Consider the following 19919-nt stretch of genomic DNA (forward strand, 5'->3'; position numbering starts at 1 on the left):
ATCCAGCTTCTTTCTCATCATTCACCTGCCCTTCTCCCAGGCACGTGGGGTCGGCGCTACATGTTATCTTCTTCCATACTCCTCTATCATATACCATTTCTTAGCCACCAAAAGTGGTTCCATCTAATGCGAACTTGTTGCCCAAATTGAGATATGAGATGGTATGCAAACATTAGGTAAAATAATATCCAAAAATATTAGTCAATTCACGTCGTAAAACAGAATACACCCAAGCAGACAAAGTGTTTGTTATTCAGCGTGATCACTGTAATCTCGTGTTATTTGGACGACAAACAGATTTATCTCTACGACCGAGCGACCCCTCCCCGACTAGACCTATTAGATCGTAATTCGATCTAATGTTTATACGTAGGCTTGTCATTCTTGTGAATGTGTGTCACGATGGTGCTTTTTTAAGGGATTTTATGACCTGGTAACTAAAACCTTTAAGTCATGTCTTATTTTAATTTATATTCTTATTTTTATGAAAAATGATAATAATATGGAGTGAAATGAAATGATTCATTTCATTATTGATGATGATTAATTTGAGACATTAATCAACTGGAATGAAATGAAATGATAAGGGATGAAATATAATCTCAGTAAAATGGTGGTCATTTACTGAAATTTTTCCAGTAGGCTTTTTGAAGGATTCCGAGAAGTTACGTCGAGTGACTTTGTTTCATTTTACCACATTTGTGCACTTTCACAGATATTAAATAGTTAATAAACTACCGTTATTACACATTTAAACCCGAAGAAACATTAAATAGACAAAATAAAACAAATCGCACAACTCCACTCCTCGCGTTCCCGCCAAATTCGCCCACGATGGTGCGTATAGGTATTCGGAGCTTACCTACTGGAAATTGGATAACAACTTGGACATTGGACACACAGCCAAGCCACTTTCTACCATTAACGCTGAAGGTTCATATATATTTCGATAATAGGTTTTGTTGACGACTACACAAGAGAGAGAAGGGGAGACCCTTAGCCCGCTGGTAAGATGATTTGAAAAGATCGGCTAGCATAAACTGACACTTCATAGCTTAAGATAGACAAAAGTGGGATTCTTTGGAAGAGGCCTGTACCCAAACCGGGATTTCTTGTTAATTTTTAATTATTTTGATACACTTACTTATATTACTAACATAATTTAAGCAAATTTTCTAACATAAATCATTTTTTGTGTTCAATGTAATATTATAATCCACCTAAGATTGTAAAACCAGAAATAAAAAGGCTTATTATAATTATTATAATAGGTTTTATGTTTTTTCTTATTTATAAAACTTTGTTAACCGTTGTCATTTGAAAGTAGGTGATACTGATAAAAAATTTGGACTGCGGTCATCACTAGGGCGTCACTTTGTATTTTTCCACGACTCTCCAAAAAAGTAGTGCAATTATTAATCCTAGTTAGTTAAAGAACTATTGTCACGGTGTAGTGACCTGTCGGCGAACAAGGTTTATGTTCCTGTCCTTTAAATACCTACAAATACAGATAAATATACCTTTAATCATGAACATACAATGAGTTTCTCGCCGGATCTTCTTAGTGGGTCGCGATTCCGATCCGATAGTGGATTCAGCCAAGCACAGTTCTTGTTAGCAATTCTCTGAGAATGAACCCGTGAGCTCACCTACCAGCCAGTTGGAATACTCCTATAAGCTACCAGCGAAAAGGTAGAAAAAACAATAATACTGCAGGAGTAAACAAATCTCTATGCACAGTCGACAAACCTATGCTCCTGTGTTATCAATAAAATAATCAGATGGCATAATATCGTCTACCATTGTTGTCCTTATATAATGTGTGTGATGTAGACCAGTTTTGAAGTATTATATAATTTATATGTCCATTTGATCTAATAGTTTTTGCGTGAGTGATGTTCGAATGAAGAAAAAGAAAACCAAAATTGTAATTCGGTTTATTCTGTACGCGCTATACACGTGATACTGTACTTTTAAAGTTTATTTTTGGTAAATTATTTGGTGAACTACGTACCCACGGCTATTCTGCAATTGGTTGAGCGTATAAAGCACTTCAATCCTTGAAAATTTGTCTTAGGCTCGAGTCCGAAACGAAAGTTAGTATTAAAGATCGAAGTCTCATTATTGTTCTTCTCTGGAGGCGCCGGAGTCCGACATAACCCGGTCTCTTACCCCCCTCGACCGGGTATCCGTAAATGGATTCCCCAGCGGTCCGAAAGTAAAAAATTACAATGTAATTTCCCTGAATTTATCTAGTAGAATTCGAAATTAAATGTGGCCCGTGAAAGTGTACCATACAGTAGAGAAATTATACAAAAATAAACAGTATTTCACCAATTAAAACATAAAAAAACATTTTTTTTTTTAATGCAAAACGTAAAAAAAAAGCAATGAAGTTCTTGTTAGTTTTGTTTTTGTGAACGCATATGGCGAGAACATGTGCAGTTAAGTATGTATATCTGTTACCCATATTCTGAGATCTTGCCCATTCAGTTTCTCGCCGGTTCTTCTCAGTGGGTCGCGTTTCCGATTCGGTGGTAGATTCTGCGAAGCACTGCTCTTGCTATGACCAGTGTTAGCAACACTTCCGGTTTGAGCCCCGAGAGCTCACCTACACGCTAGGGTAAAGCTGAAGTAGCCACCCAAGGCTATCAACATAGGCAGGGATAAAAAAAGAGACCTCGAAACTTCCTTGACTCTACTAAATTTTTTAGGGAAAACTGTAAATAATGTCACTCGATGTCGATCCTCAGTCGAGTCGAGGTCGTTTTAGTAACATTTTTTGCACTTTTTATGGTTCTCACCACCAGTTGACCTAAGATAAGCGATAGCCTGAGATTTGCAAATTTAGATACGAATTAATGACATGGTTAATAAATAAGGATTATACTTTTGTTAACTGATGGCGCAGACGGTTTGAGTAGTAAATTCAGTAGCTGAGTTCTTATACTCATAATATTCTGCCGATGACCGGGGCTTGTTATCAAGGCTATTGTTGTCAAGAAAATCAAATTTCAGCTAGAATAAAAACACCTTAAATCTAAGAAATAAAAAAGTTGTTAATGGCGAATTGTAAACATTTTTTTAAGTTTAAATGACAATCGAATTCAGGGTTCGTCTAGCATTAAGTGTTTATCCGAGCCGGCATTCCAATGTAAATGTCACTACTCATCTTCAGACACGAGGGCAGTTTTAATCGTTTTGTACATCTAAAATTGCATCCTTCGAGCCGGAATGCTTGGCGAATGAATTCGATTAAATTATTTTCATATCCTTTTCGCAGCCTCTTAGATATTACAATAGGAGTGTTTTTTTGCCTACTCACATCAATAAAATGGACATATCATTCGTAGCGTATGTGGCCATCTGTTTCCATATCAGTTGTTAGTGAAAATTATTACAGCCGATAGCACCGAATTAAAATTGATGTATGTTTCAATTATGTTATATAGTGTTCGTTTAATCGGAATTTCAGTAGTTTAAAGGTTATAATGGCTTTGACTAAAACTTCCTTATCGTCTTTAAACAGTAGCACAATCCGCTTACTATGCTACTTCCTGATAGTTTCTATTTTTTATTTCTTAGATGTGCGGACGAGCTCACAGCCTACCTGGTGTTAAGTGGTTACTGGAGCCCATAGACATCTACAACGTAAAAGCGCCACCCACCTTGAGATATAAGTCCTAAGGTCTCAAGTATAGTCACAACAGCTGCCCCACCCTTCAAACCGAAACGCATTACTGCTTCACGGCAGAAATAGACAGGGCGGTGGTGCCTACCCGCGCGGACTCACAAGAGATCCTACCACCAGTAAAAATAGATAGATAGATAGATACATAGTATGTTGGTGGTATCTTTACAGGTAGCATTTGATTGAGCATGAAACTCGCGTTACCTGATCTAAAATCGCAAACATTACTCAACTTATTTTTACTTTTAGCTCTCGTAACCGTTTATCATCAGGTAAAAATGGAGCTCGTTCACCCATTTTCTCTAAATGAATGAATGATTTATTTTATTTCAGACAACAACAAGTTCATATGATAAAGACATCTGTTATTATTATTATTATTATTAATTCTTTATTTCAGTTTTGTTTTTTAAAACCATAACATTTTGTTAGTAGTAATTACTTATATCTATGTTAGTGACTTAAAAAATCTAACACATAACTCTCATTATATATATACATTTTAAACCATTACATTTTTTATTTTATTTTTTTCTCCTTCCAAGTGCCTACTGCAAAGGCTATTGATCAGCAGTCCCTCGATCTTGCTCGATATGATTCTCAAAAGACTGTTGCCACTGTCACGAACTCGACGCAATAAAGATGCACTTCTTTTCCGCATTATTGCAAAGAAGTCATCGGTGTGAGATGTCGCAAACATTGTGGATGCACTACAAAAGCGCGGCAGTGACAACATCATCCTAAACGCATTATTATATTGAACGCGTAGGGCATTGTAAGTCTAAAAGGTCTCCTAAACTAATTGAAAATTATACACAGTTTATTTGAGATTTTCAATGACACAAACCAGTTTAATCCGTATTTGGTTTTTGTGCGTTCACTAATTGACATGGCAAATATTGTTATGGATTTATACGTAGCTTTGTACGTATTTAATTTAAACAGAAATCAATTTGTTATATCATTACGTCAAAAAAATGCTTTTAATACCCGCAGAGGGACATAACCGTATTTATTTTTATGTATTGAATTAATTTGTTACCGTCAAGATTTATTTGCTACAAAAAAGCTACTAAGGATTTACAATAAAAAATCGTCTTTATTTATTCAACGGGTACTATGTTTTTTATTGGGATTGAAGGCAGACGATCGTACGGCACACCAGACGATAAGTGGTCACTCATGGACGTTAGCCAAATAATGTATACAGCCAAACTGCCTACTACTGAACGCGACATCGCGTGACATACGTAACGTGTGACATTCAACTTATCATAACTATGGATTTCGTTAACCACTTAGCGCCGAGTGAGTTGTGAGATCGTCCGGACCAATTTAATTCAATTAAAGCAGTAAAATATATCAAGCGATGATTCCTCGTGGTTGTTGTTTAATTGATTTGTTCTGTGATGTTCCTAACGGGTACAATCACGGTACGTTTTCATTTATAATAGGCAGTTAGGTCAATAGCCTTTGTCGCGACCGATCCTAACACAAATTAGTTCCAGGTCGGCCATCCCAATAACCATCAGATGGGCTGTATGCTTTCAGATTTCGATAGTAATAAAATAATGTAATTTCTATAGGTATGTATTAGCGGCGTCCCAGTTTTCAAACATTATCCATTAAAATAGGCAATTCAATACCTAAATAAATTTCTCAAATCGAACCTATTTACTAAAGTGACGTTTTAATATCTTATGTAATATTAAAATAAATTATTAAAATTTATTCAGGAAATCGTATTAAAATAGGGATTGAATTTGAAATTTCTGTCCTTTGAATACTTATAAAATTAAATCAAAATTAAACTTACAAAAAGCTATATTCGTATTATCGTTTTAGTATTGGATATTTAAATTTTAATGCAAAAATTTGTAAACATAAAATACAAATTATAGAATCAAAAATGGTTATCGTTAAGAAAGCTATCGAAACACCAAGAAAGAAACATAAAAAGTCCCTTCCTATGGCATGTTGCAATGGATATACTTATGGAGATATATCCCAAGGAGGGTTGATGTCAAAGCCCTATGCAGCATGATTAAAGGAATTGCTACAGCGATTTGGGGTAAGGGCAAGAATAAGGTGATTTTTGAATACTCACAGTTTGTAGAAAGAATTTGTGGTTCGACAAGTATTTCTTCCCGCAGGCGACTCCTTCGATCACTGTTAATGTCTCCAACAAGTTCACCGATTTCACAACGTACTGCATTTTGTGCAGTGGCTGTTTCGTGTCAGACAGCAAGTTTACATCGTTTCCGATTGGCGGGCCACATCTGTATTTATTCGATGGCAGACTGTGGTACACCGCGCTTTTAGGACAACACTTACTGACACATAAACCTTTGCACGTGTCCTTCGCTCTGAATACGGGCAATGTGTAGTTAATTTGGGCCGTTATTACTGGGCTGATTAGTAATAGAAAGAAATAAGCGGACATCGTTGTAGATGAAGCTCGGACGACAGCACTAGCGTGTTATCGGGAGTTTGCGCGCGTTTTAATCGGAGTGTCGTGTTGTGATTGTCGTACGCGAGCGAGCTAGTGCCAGGGGCTCACGTCGTTCGGTCACTGAGCTAGCGACTGCCGGCGTCGCGTCGGTCGCGAGTCGTGACGCGTTTCGGCTAACGGAACCGCGAGTTGACGAGAAATAAAACAGATTTTGGTAATGATAAAAAAATTGGTTTCTTTTTTTTTTGTTCTTTCTTTTTTATTTATTTTTTAATACTGTTAAAATCTTCAACAATACAAAAAACTAAACTTAAAAAAATTAACTTTTGCGCAACAGACATAGTTCGTGGAATTATTTTTAGGTGTTCAATCGAGTGGGTGCCTACAAACTACATTTTTTTGTTTTGAATTATAATTTATTAGATTTAAAGATAGATTTTAATTATTAAATACATACATATAGAAAAAAATATTCAAAAATGTTTGTAGTTAACTTTGCTCTACTGACCGACAGTCGAGTTCTTACTAACGCATATTAGACTAGTGCTAAACAAATAAAATATACAATAGTAAAGATTTTTAAAATGTAATTTTCCAGAAATACATTGAACGACTTGATTATTTATCGTAACAGTAACTTCATGTGCCCGTAGTAAAAAAGTCCTAATGATTCCAAAGCTATTTTCTACGTAATGCATAAATGCAACGATATATGAGGCCGTCAGCGCAAAAGTGGTCTAAGCTTACCATCGTTATTATTGAGCAATGAGGTTTAAGTTTTCATGAATTTGAATTTGAGTAGGCAAAAAAACAATACGTGCAAAAATTATGTTTACAAAACCATGTGTTATCTATGGGTTTTGCATCAAAATTTATTATATTTTAAACAAATTGCAATATGTATAATTATAAACATGATATTGAAAAGTTGTGAGTTAGGCCACTTTTGCGCTGACGGCTTCATATTTTCGCCGACATTACGTTCATCGCACACGGCTCGCGAACGATCTAGAGCTACTACAACACTAATACTAAATGTGAACAAGAGTATGGCATGCATCACTAATAAATAAGTACAGCGGTAAAAGATTTGTAAATATTAATAAGTACATTATTTTTAACATCGCAGATTAAGCGGAGATCTGACTTTGTTTGCTGCTCTCATATTTCAACTGCATCCGGGAAGACGTGGTCCAGATAAGCTTGGTACCCGTAGCTTTGTAACGGCTTCGGTCTCTCCTTCTGTAATCCCAAGGGTCTGCTCTCTAGGCTACTCCTGTTGAACTTCGAAGCGATCTCCTTGACTTTACCAGGTCGCGGCTGGCAGTCTTCCGCATTCATGACCTTATCGTGTTTCCTTTCAGCTTTCTCTAGTTCATCAAAGAACTCTTCTTTCCCTTTTCTGTCTTCAGCGGTATCGAAGATCCAGCTACGGGTGGACGTTCGTTTCGAATCTCTAACGAACGAGTCGCGATTCTTTTGGATCGTAACGGGTCTCCGTCCTGAGCTGTTTCGCTCCCGGGACCGATTATATGAATTTCTTGTTCCGTTGTCTGGATTGAAGTTATCCACACAGCTGTTCCCTCGTTCGAACCCAAACTTTGGATCCTTTGAATATTCAACGTCGTGATTTGTTTTGCTGATTTGATTGTTATTATTCTGTCTGTCCCTTGTATTGATTCTGTGTTGTGGTTTAAACGTGCTGAATCTCGTCTCGGAGACGTTATTGTTGATCTCTTTAGTTTCATTATTTGGATCGAAAGCGTGCTGCGATCTTTGGTGATTCAGAGGTTTCGATAGAGACAAATGTCTCGGCGGTTCTCCGAGCTTGTTTATTGTTATTTCGTATTGTATATGCGGATCTAGTACCGCGTACACGTTATCTTTGGCTTGTTTTTCCAGCGACGAAAGTGCTGCCTACGAAACGAAAATTATATTATATGATTTATTGCTTTTTTTTTCTCTTTTAAGACAGACGTCAGTAATCTCTGTCTATAGTTAATTGCCCACATTTAAATTACTTTAACAAGGTTTTAATAAGAGAATTGTTCGCAAGTATCGAGGGGAAATAAAAACGGTTGGTTCCAATTTTATTACTTTCGAAGTACTTGTGTTAAATAACTATCAATTAACACGCGATTGTAGTGCCGTGCGGAATAAACGTGCGAATCATGTTAGTACACAGTCAGGTTAGTTTAAGTTGAATTTTGAATAATTACTCATCTGGAATCGAATGATTGTATAATGTAATTATTCATGTTTAACAACATATTCGTGTGTGTATGTTTGGTAGCTGCACAATTTAGCATTAAAATAATTAAGATAGAATCGTGGGGATGTAAATTGTTATCATTGATCATAGTTTTCTCAAATATGTTTAGCTCTTTCAGTAAAAACGCTACCAGCAGATGACGGTGCACACACACACGCACACACACACACACACGTGTGTGTGTGTGTGTGTGCTCACACAGAAAAGAGAGAAACACACAAACACACACACTCAGAGAGAAAGAGAAACATACACACACACACGCACACAGAGAGGGAGAGAGAGAGAGAGAGAAACATACACACACACACACATTCGCACACACACACACACGGGTAATTGTTATTTGTGCGTGTGTGATATCGCCGTAAATGAGCAATTTATTCAATTTCGTGGAGTAATTTGTTTAGACGCAATAAACTTCACTGTTAGCACCAACATGTTAATTGATAAATGTGCGAAAGTAAATCTGCCACTGACAATAATGGTAGACTGCGTGTTGTTGTTAAGGCCAAAACCAATGAGACATCGAATCGCGAAAATTATTTAATAAAACATGAATGTTGATTAAATCTGATATAGAGTGATATCGGTCCGAACTAGAGCCCATCAAATTATTTCATTTATGATTATATTATGCACGATCGCGTACAAAACTTCGCCTTAATAGGGCTGATTGGCAATTGTTTCGGCAAGTTTGGTCAGACCTTGTATCAAGTGGAAACTAATGGGAGTAATTATTTTTATGAAGCGCCGAAGTAAAGGCGTGTCCGCCGCGGCCTATACCTCGATGACATATTAATTGCCAGCGATTAATTGCGAATCGATCTTATCGAGGAGTGAAAAGTTGTTTGGTTTGGGCGATAATTTTTGCAACTTTACAGAAGAGCCATATAAAGGTTTAGAATATGGAAGAAATATCATAAGAAAAAGAAAGTTCTCCGGCTATTTGAATGGAGTAAGCATACTTAAAGTTTAACTATTATAAAACATCGAACTGTTGATGCTAATATCAAATAAAACGGACCTTTAATTACAATTATAAATGTCGCGTATTAACTGAAATATCTTTTCACCCCTCGATCTGTAACTAGGTCCGCACTCAGCTATAGTTTCTTAAGATACTGAACTGATCTACTGAGAGTTTTATATAAACTCGTGTAGGACCTCTTGTACTGGTGGTAGGACCTCTTGTGGGTCCGCACGAGTAGGTACCGCCACCCTGCCTATTTCTGCCGTGAAGCAATAATGCGTTTCGGTTTGAAGGGTGGGGTAGCCGTTGTAACTATACTTGATACTTTAGAACTTATATCACAAGGTGGATGGCGCATTTACGCTATAGATGTCTATGGGCTCCAGTAACCACTTAACACCAGGTGGGCTGTGAGCTCGTCCACTAACCTAAGCAATAAAAAAAATGAATAAAATAAACAACGGCGCGATATTATTTATAAGAGGCAGTTAGGGGGGTGCAAGCGATGGTGCAGTCACACCTGTGCAGATCACACGGTGGTGGGCGGCTGCAGCACCACGGCCGCGCGCCGGACCTGCAGCGCGCCCGGGGAGTACCGGCCCCCCGTCGCCGCTCGGGGGACCGCCGCGCCCGGGGGGCCGGGGGGACCCGCCACGCTCGGGGGGACGGGGGGGCTCGCAGGGACGCGCGGCGTGTACACCGCGTCCGCTGGGAGCACGGTCTTCTCGCTGATTGACAGATTTTTCGAAATTAAGGTTGTTTTAGTAAAGAAGAAATTAATAGAAATATCTTTAAATATTGATATATCATAATAAAATAATATTTATTTATTCAGTTAATTTTAAGAAAGAACACCAGTTTCAAAGATTATGGTGTGCAGAATATTTAAACAATTATTTATCAAAAAATATTATAATAATTGACTATGATTTATTAATCAATAAATTACCTATTTAAGTCATCAGTCTTGTACTCGACGCTTTCTGGAAAACAATAGAAACGTACTTCCCATTAATAAAACGTATCGGTAATGATAAAGATTCACGGGACAATGAACATGAACATTCTTTGTTTCTCAAACGGTCAAACGAACTAACGGCCCGTCCGGATTCAAGTGAGAACGGGAGCCCATGGACATCAATAAAGAGAAGCTCATCTTAATTGCGTAAAAAATATATGTTATACGTTGATATGAAATTAATATGTAAAGTATAAACATAAAATGTACACAGTTTAATGGAAGTTTAATTTTAAAACGGAAAATCTGGACTTGTAGGTACCACCACCCTGCCTATTTCTGCCGTGAAGCAGTAATGTGTTTCGGTTTGAAGGGTGGGGCAGCCGTTGTACTATTAAAACTGAGACCTTACAACTCGTGTCTCGAGTTAGGTGGCGGTATTTACGTTGTAGACACGTCTATGGGCTTCAATGACCTATCTATTTTAATTAATTAATACATAATATTTAAAACGAATAAGACGTCAACTATCTGATAGGTACTTTTTTAAACATTAGAAAATTTGAAAATCAAGGTTGCAACAAATTCCTTTGATTTAAACACCCTTACAAGTTTGCACACCGTATTTCGACCGACCAACAAAGCTTTAGCTACAGCCACACCCCCCACCCCTCCCCCTGGGTGCCATAATGCGACGACGGGCATCATTGGAGACTTGAAAGCAGCGACCTCTGATACCAGGGGACTGTTACACCAGTTATCGTAGCTATTAGGAGTACGGCACAGGTCGCCACGAAGCAGTGTTAGGTTCCGGTATGAGGGGTAGGGGGGCAGCTGTTAAACAAAAGTAGCTTGAGACCTCGACTCGACCGGGGGACCGACTGTCCTTTGCGATATGTTTTTTTTTCACTGCCCTTGTAGGTAGACGAGCACACGGCCCACTTGATGGTGAGTGGTTACAGTCGCCCATGGACTTCAGCAATGCCAGAGGCAGAGCCGAGCCGCTGCCTACCGCTTAATACTCTCCACAAGCCTCGTTTGAAGATGGACATGTCATAGCGCTCGGATAACAGCGTAGAGGGGAACTCATTCCATAGCCGGATGGTACGTGGCAAAAAAGATCTCTGGAAACGCACTGTGGATGAGCGCAGTGGCTCCAGGTAGTATGGATGAACTCTACTCCGGTGGCGGGCGGTGCGATGGTAAAAACGAGATGCCGGTATCATCTCGAACAATTCCTCAGAGCACTCCCCATGGAACATACGGTACAAAATACAGCAGAAGCAGTAATGCGTTTCGGTTTGAAAGATAGGGCAGCCGTTGTAACTATACTAAGATTTTAGAACTTATATCTCAAGGAGAGAAAGAGAGAGAGAGAGAGAGAGTATTCTTTATTGTACACCAAAAAACAAATAAACAGTGCAATACATTAAACACAAAAAAGTACAATTGGCGGTCTTATCGCTAAGAGGTGGGCGTTGTAAATGTCTATGGGCTCCAGTAACCACTTAACACCAGGTGGGCTGTGAGCTCGTCCACACATCTAAGCAATAAAATAAAAAATACAGAGGGAAACGAAGTCTCTCCGCAGAGCCAGAGGTTCCAAACTGTTACGAGGGTGCTTACCTCTCCTCCTCCTGCACCTGACGACGAGGCACAGCACGAGCACCAGCAGCGCGGCGGAGACCAGCGCGGCGGCCGCGAGCGGGGCCGCGTGCGACGTCTCTGTTAGCGAAAAATTATCTGCGTAAACAAAACGTAAGAGTTTTATACACGCACCGAATTGTGTAGCACAAATCAACTGACAAACGAAATTGAATCAATATCAATAAGTAGGGGAAATGTAATTTGTTTATTACTTGATTTTAAATTCTGGATATACAAAAAAAAACCTCTGATAATATTACAATCATAAATTAATATTATTAAACGTCGTGTTAATAAAAAAATAATGAGACAGGTCTTTTTTTAGATAAGAATGTAACGACATTACGAATGCGTCGTCGTCGGCCATTTTGTTATTTATCTCGCTCTGGTGCCTTCTGTCGCGTGACGTCCTTCCTTAGCGACGCTTGCCTTCCGCCAATATTTAATTTATTTTAATGAGGGCTGAAAGGCTCTAATAGAGTAAGATCCCAGGGCCCCCAGACGTCACGTATTTTCTGACGAACGAAATGTGGCCGATTGCGTAGTGTTAGTATATACTAAGAACGCATGCCTACCTGCTGCCTTGCTTGGACGGCCAATTTTCAGGTATCAGGTACTCAAAGTACATAAAATCATGACCTACTCCACGTATTTTCTGAAAGCTGATTTTTACGTATATTTTAGGCAATATCCTTAAAAATAAGTCGCCAATACGCCCAGACATTTTCTGTCTGCAGACGCTTTAAAGGGCCAATCATCCCCTAAATTCAATTTAATACCCCTGTGGGTAAGAGCGCGAGGGCATTATCCACGCGCATGAGACCGAGTGAGACATTTAGGATATATTGACTTCTCTGTTTCGCTGTCTCTCTATCTCTCTCTTACAGTTGACTCATATCAATGAATTATTAATATTAAGAGAAAATCAGTAAAAAATTAAAATCAGTTAAAAATGAACACTAGCCATAGCAAGAGCAGTCTAAAATCTAATATTAAAAAAAAGACATGCCCGCTGAGTTTTTTGCCAGTTCTTCTCAGGACGGAGGCTAGTTTTTGTGAATTGGCGTTAGTTCTTTTTGACGTTCAACGAGTATGTACTTTCATTTATCTATATATAAAAAATGAATTGCTGTTCGTTAGTCTCGCTAAAACTCGAGAACGGCTGGACCGATTTGGCTAATTTTGGTCTTGAATTGCTTGTGGAAGTCCAGAGAAGGTTTAAAAGGTAGATAAACATGAAAATGCTCGGAATTAAAATAACAATTTTGTTTTTCCTTTGACGTGTCCCCACCCCCTCGTCGGACGGGACGGATTCCTTTTGTTTGTTATAAGTTTATTTTATACAAAAGTTTAGGTATTTTATTTATCGATTGAGTCACTACAAAGTCTGCCTGGTCAGCTAGTGTTGAATAAATTTTTTTTTAGGATTTCGATTTTGAGTGCTTCGCTGAATCTACCACCGGAGAACGGAAGCGCGACCCACTGAGAAGATCCGGCGAGAGACTCAGCGCGTTAACAGCGTAGAGAGGTACAAGCGCGCGTGCTCACCGTGCACCGTGAGCGCCACGGCGTGCGTGGAGGAGCCGCGCTCGTTCTCGACGCGCAGCACGTAGGCGCGGGCGTCGTCCGGCGCCACATTGGACACGAGCAGCGTGTACCGGTAGCAGCCGTTCTCGGAAGACGGTTCCAGCGAACTAAAACGACCTTGAACGATATGCGATTTTTTTTAATTACACTTTACTGGTAGTAGGACCTCTTGTGAGTCCGCGCGGGTAGGTACCACTGCCCTGACTATTTCTGCCGTGAAGCAGTAATGCGTTTCGGTTTGTAGGCTGGGGCAGCCGTTGTAACTATACTTGAGACTTTAGAACTTATATCTCAAGGTGGGTGGCGTATTTACGTCGTAGATTTCTATGGGCTCCAGTAACCACTTAAGACCAGGTGGGCTGTTTTATTATGTTATGTATGTATATGTATAATTATGTAATGCAGTCACAGTCACGGAAGCGCCAGAATCTTCCGCTGTCTTTAGTTAAAGTTGCAGATTACAATAAAGCAACAGGCTGTCCATCTTTTGCCCACTGCATTATATTAGGTCATTAAAAATAGTGTTTAATTATTTTTTTATGTTTGATAATTTACTGGTGGCCCGGAAGCCTTTCCAGTTTTACCAGGGTAGGTGGGCGAGCAAAGGCTCATCCAAGAGGGGTCTTCTATGGGCTCCAGTTACCACTTAGCACCAGGAGGGCTGTAAGCTCATCCACCCATGTAAGCAATAAAAAAAATGTATGAACAAACAACCCGACATTGAAGTCATGGTGGCCTAAAAGATAAGACGCTCAGTGCATTCGTACAAGCGATGCGACTGTGTCGGGGTTCGAATCCCGCAAGCCGGTACCAATTTTTCTAATGAAATGCGTACTTAACGAATGATTTTCTTATTGAAGGATTAACATCGTGCGATAAAAATCTTAATCGTAAAAAATATAATTTGCATTACAATTCTGCGTTGCAGTTCAAATAGGGGGTCAGCTATTCTACTTCTTGAGGGGGATTCTATACGGGATTCTAACAGCAAGGAGACAACAGCTCGTTTATAAATTCAACAGACATTTGTGAAATAAATAAATAATTACAATACAAAGTACGGCGCGATGTATTGGATACGATCCTGAAGCGACACAAGGAGATAAGAACGCATTCTACAAAATTTACATAATGTCTACGTTCATTGAAACCTGAGTTCATTGACTCCCGACTATTTTGTTTGATATAGGTTGCGGGGTCACAAACTCTCTATTAAAAGAATATTCTCGTTTGACAAATAAATATTGTTTTAGCTAAGTTGGCTTTTTTTTCCTATCTATTCTAGTATCCTCGAGGGTAACTATTCTAGGTTCACCGAACTAGTAGGTGGGCGCACGGGGCTCAAACCTGACGTTGTTGCTAACACTAACCCTAACAAGAGCCGTGCTATGTAAAATCTATCACAGGATCGGAAACGCGACCCACTGAGAAGATCCGGCGAGAAACTCAGTGGGCTGATGTCTGAGGGTTAATTTACTCGCCGAGCCCTTCAACGCAAGCGACGGGTTCGACGAGAAAGACGACTGGAAGTTAAGGCAGTAAATATTCTCTTTTGTAACGATAATAATACACGTTGCGTCCTAGAACAAGATGCGTCAGTAACTCAAATATATTAAGTGTATAATCTATGGTCAGTAAAGAACAGTAGAGCGTACCTAGTTCCCCGGGCACGTCGAGGCGCAGACTGCCCCAGGTCCAGACGGCGCGGCGCGGCGGCGGGTCGGCGCACAGGGCGGCGTGCAGGCGGACGGCGGCCCCCCGCCACGCGTGCGCCGCCCCCCGCGCCTCCCCCACCGGCGGACCCAACACGTTCACGCGGATCGCCTCCGACTGGTGACTCCTGACACATCCCAATTATCACTGTTGTAGACGGTTAGATACCCAACTGGTAATAATAATGTAGGATTGGTAAGAACGGACTGTTGTTGGTCAGAGGACCCTGTTGGTAATAATAATGTAGGGTTAGCACGAACGCAACGTATGAAAAGTGTGTGGGACGGAGCGTTAAAATGTGAGTGAGAGAAAAGGGGAAGAAAGGGAAAACAGAATGACAGTGAAAATAAAGATGGTGAAGACGTTTGAATGAGTAAGGCGTAAAAAAGGTGTCAGTTAATTTTGAATTATAATAACAGAGAAGATTTTGGAAGAGAACAATAGAAGTGCAATACGAGTAGTGGAATCGTTTTATTTTATGCGCCTTTTGTTGTGCAGTCTAGATTTACAGCGATGACCATTGTAAAATACCGAACGATGAAGTCGAAGTAGTCATAGCTCTGGTCTTGAATTTAGTGAATATAGACGTTGGTTATGTTTGAAGGCTGACCTGTCCTGAAGGCCGATGCGGTTGGAGGCGACGCAGGTGTAGCGGCCGTGCTGCGCGTACGACACGTTGTGCAGCTGCAGCTGCGGCGTGGAGGACACGGGGACGCCCTCCTCCTGCGCGTCGTTGATGCGGGCGGCGCCCCCCGGGCTGGGGAGAGGGATGACGTCAATGTAGTGTCGGGAGACTTAGCATGACTTGCGACACGTGATGTGAATACTTTTTTTATTTTATTGCTTAGATGGGTGGACAAGCTCACAGCCCACCTGGTGTTAAGTAGTCACTGGAGCCCATAGACATCTATAGCGTAAATGCGCCATCCACCTTGTGATATAAGTTCTAAAGTATCAAGTATAGTCACAACGGCTGCCCCACCCTTCAAACTGAAATGCATAATTGCTTCACGGCAGAAATAGGCAGGGTGGTGGTACCTACCCGTGCGGACTCACAACAGGTCCTACCACCAGTAACTTACCAGTAAATACTTTCTGTAATATTCAGTTTAAAATTGTTTTCAAGTGAAACTTCTAATACGACTTCCAATGGACTCCTCCTCCTAAGACTCCTAAGACATTGTTGTCTTCGACTATCGCCTTAACGACCCATCGGTCGAGGGTCCTAGTGCCCCGCGTGTCTGGTTGTAGTGCTGACCTAGATGGCTAGATGCTCACCTGTGGTACCACTGGTAGGAAGGAGGCGGGTTCCCCTCAGCCTTGCACTCCAAAGTAATTTGCGAGAAGAGATTGGCTTCCACCACTGTGTCCGGCCCGACCCAAGTGACCCTCGGTGGATCTGAAAAGTCATATATTTTGTTACTGCCTAGTGTTCGGTGATCGAATTTCGACCATAACCAATTGGCACTAAAAATCAATGATACCACTGCTACATGTTAGTCCGCTACGGGTAGGTACAACAATCTTGACTGTTGCTGCCACGAAGCAGTTTTACCTTCTAGCTTAAAGTCTGACATCCACTGTACAGGCTTCAGGCCACGAATACAACAAGTACCTTACATAATAATTAGATAGAACAAAAAATATTGTATAAGTACTTACATTTGACATCAATTTCAATTTTCACCGAGTCGGAGGTCCCGGCCGAATTTCGGGCTTGGCATCCATAGATACCTGTCAATGACAATGACAGAAACATGTTACTTGTTAAATTTTAGATGGCGATGAAAGGTATTATAGCTTGGACAGGTAGTTACCACCCTTCCTCCATTTTCTGCCGCAAAACAAACTTGCATCACATCACAGATTCATATATAAGGTATTATTCGGTTCAATTTAGTCAATGGCATGTCTAGTTGATTTGAAATAAAAAATCAACTGTTATATAAATTTTATTGATAATACTGAGCTAAAAAAAATCAGTTCAATAAACAGACGACACAATTTTCCGTCTATGCCTATTCCTATAAATATTGGTATGAGTATATTGCCGCCTGGCCCACCTCCCGCCACCGTAACTCCTTTGTGGCCAGGATTCACGGTAAGACTGATTGATGAGTATATATGGCTAACCGAGAGAGTCCAGTTTGTCTTGGATACCACAACTAGTTCAATCAGAAAACAATATATGGTCACCTAGTTAAGCTTCAATTGACTCGGTATAAAGATTATTTCCCCTTTCGTAACTGAGCACACGACCGCTCCGTTCCAATATGCGGACATCACTGACCCGTCACACACCACCGCCTCATAGTTTGGTCTTTTACCTGAATGATTCCTGACTATAGGAGCCAGGATCAGTTTTGGGCCATTTGTGGGTATGACTTGTCCGTTCCTAGTCCACCACACGTAAGGGCTAGGGTTCCCGTTGGCCCTGCACTCCAGAGATAGAGCACTGGAACCTTCCTCCAGATTGGCCAGGGTGCTCGCGTCGGCGCCGTTTATGGAAACCACAGGAGCATCTGGAATCAAAGGAAAGAAAACAGATGACTCATGGGAATCAAATACTCAAAATCGGTAAGATATTAGGCAAGATTTTGTGAATAGGGTAGATTGATCTATTTTTTTTTTTATTGCTTAGATGTGTGGACGAGCTCACAGCCCACCTGATGTTAAGTGGTTACTGGAGCCCATAGACATCTACAACGTAAATGCGCCACACACCTTGAGATATAGTTCTAAGGTCTCAGTATAGTCACAACGGCTGCTCCACCCTTTAAACCGAAACGCATTACTGCTTCACGGCAGAAATAGGTGGGGCGGGCGGTGGTACCTACCCGTGCGGACTCACAAGAGGTCCTACCACCAGTAACTTTTTTCCACTGACTTTTGATAGTAAATTGAATTTAATAATTGAAACTGCTAAAGAGGGCGAAATTTTGTCTATACATAAATATAAAGAGAGTAATTTGAATATGTGGTAATATGTGGATACTTGAACAGTTAAACAATATAGTACTAAATATCGAATTTTGGAACACTTCTTTCGATACAATTAACTTCATCGTCTTCCCAAGATTTGTTCTATTCCGTAGACGGACAACCTCATTTCTCGTCAGTCACAGCAGTCAATAATACGTGAAGTGTCGTGAAGTAATAATATCCCTAAAGATATGAAACTCACAAGTGACATCCAGCATCGTGTAGGAGTCCCGGTAGTACGGCGCCGGATAAGAAGGGTGATGCGCCCTACAAGCCAAAGTCCGGCCGTGAGCCGAACGCGTCGCTCCGAGTTCCAACACGGATCTGGCCGCCCAAACCCGAGGTCGCTCCACTTCCGAAGCATTGGTTTGGCTCCACGCTGTCAGGCGTTCTTTTTCTGAAAATTTCGATTTACCATCTTGAATTAGAGCTACGTCTTCGTTTTATTGGAGTATAGCTTTTAGCATTACCTATACAATGATCAGGACTGATAATATTCCTGGCATCCTAAGGCAGGGTGATGGTACCCACAAATCACTCTATCACTAACATATTCCTATTTAGAACTGTCGGGAACCTTACTAATTTTTCGAAACCAGCAACCAGTTCAAGACCAGTTGCGCTCTAAAAAAACTAGGCCTATTCTATGAGCAGTGTAAATGATACTTGTAATCCAAAAGTAACTAGTCATAGTAGTAAAATGAATTGCAAGACCGATTGTACGATTAAAGAAACATGAGTTCGTTTATTTCACTTTGCAATCATAATAACCCAACCAGATATTTATGTATTGCACATTGGTTGTGACTTCCCCTGACTAGTAGATTTCTTTGTCCAGACCATAACATAGCCTAGATTCCTTTCATGGGCATATTTTAATCAAATTCTCTAGACAAAGAATTTGCTCTGTGAGGATTGAGTACCCTTAGCCAAGCAAGGCGTAACAGTCACACAGTGTCTCTTCCTCATCACAGTACTAACAGTCTGGATTACTAGTAAGATCAAGTATGAACGTAATCCTTTGCTGTTGGCAGTTAGATAATTCAATGTATTAGGTGTGAATGTTGCATTCAAACGCGTTCAAACTAGAGCTCAAACTTCGAACTCGTGTCTAAATGCGTCCATTTAGGCTGTTGATACCTGTAGGCTCCGGTAGCCACTTTATACCATGGATCATGAGGTGGATCATGAACGCGTTCATCCATCTCTAGGCAATAAAAAGTACCTCATGTGACTAAAACTAATAAGAAAATCCTACCTAAATACCACTCGATATATGCAGGTGGATTGCCATATCTGGCTTCACAGACGACTGTCGCTCTGGACCCCGCTGGAACTGTGATGTTTTGGCCTGGTAGCACGTGGGAGCCGTTGAATAGGATCCTCGGAGATTGTGGAGGCACTCGAACTGCTAAAGGAGCTGGTGGACTTGATAAGGCGTCCTGGAATGTTCGAACGAAACTTTTCATGATACTAAACCAGAAGTTTGGTTACTATTTGGAGAAATAAACAATTTTCCAGCTGCACGTCGGAAAATGTTGGTTATAAAAGGTGATATAATAGTGAAAAAGTTTCCAGAAATCTCACAAGTAGCTTTTTTATACAACAACTTTAACCGCGCGGTTACAGCGCAAATGAATAATC

At 40.3% G+C, this 19919-nt stretch overlaps 2 protein-coding genes across 6 annotated transcripts in view; both read right to left on the bottom strand.

Moving 5' to 3' along the window:
• LOC101746106 (G-protein coupled receptor Mth2) overlaps positions 1–6134 on the bottom strand; it is a 94431-nt gene extending 88297 nt beyond the window's left edge. For all 3 annotated transcript variants that reach the window (XM_062669827.1, XM_062669826.1, XM_062669825.1), the window contains exon 1: positions 5799–6134. In XM_062669827.1, the coding sequence (XP_062525811.1) occupies positions 5799–6134 (336 nt within the window). The remainder of the gene's footprint in view (positions 1–5798) is intronic.
• A 218-nt stretch (positions 6135–6352) lies between these two features.
• The window catches only part of LOC101736889 (hemicentin-1), a 104768-nt gene continuing 91201 nt past the window's right edge, over positions 6353–19919 (bottom strand). The window contains exons 4-16 of one of the 3 annotated variants that reach the window (XM_062669821.1): positions 19534–19717; positions 18478–18672; positions 17621–17815; positions 16956–17027; positions 16572–16692; positions 15904–16050; positions 15236–15420; positions 13542–13697; positions 11973–12071; positions 10338–10371; positions 10039–10116; positions 9909–9986; positions 6353–8060 (exon numbers count right to left, since the gene is read on the bottom strand). In XM_062669821.1, the coding sequence (XP_062525805.1) occupies positions 8006–8060; positions 9909–9986; positions 10039–10116; positions 10338–10371; positions 11973–12071; positions 13542–13697; positions 15236–15420; positions 15904–16050; positions 16572–16692; positions 16956–17027; positions 17621–17815; positions 18478–18672; positions 19534–19717 (1599 nt within the window). In that variant the 3' untranslated portion in view covers positions 6353–8005. Of the gene's footprint in view, positions 8061–9908; positions 10117–10337; positions 10372–11972; positions 12090–13541; positions 13698–15235; positions 15421–15903; positions 16051–16571; positions 16693–16955; positions 17028–17620; positions 17816–18477; positions 18673–19533; positions 19718–19919 lie in introns of all 3 variants that reach the window. The other 2 variants (XM_062669820.1, XM_038012258.2) reach the window with 2 other exon arrangements.

This window comes from Bombyx mori, chromosome 8, assembly GCF_030269925.1.
Source record: "Bombyx mori chromosome 8, ASM3026992v2".
NCBI lineage: Eukaryota > Metazoa > Arthropoda > Insecta > Lepidoptera > Bombycidae > Bombyx > Bombyx mori.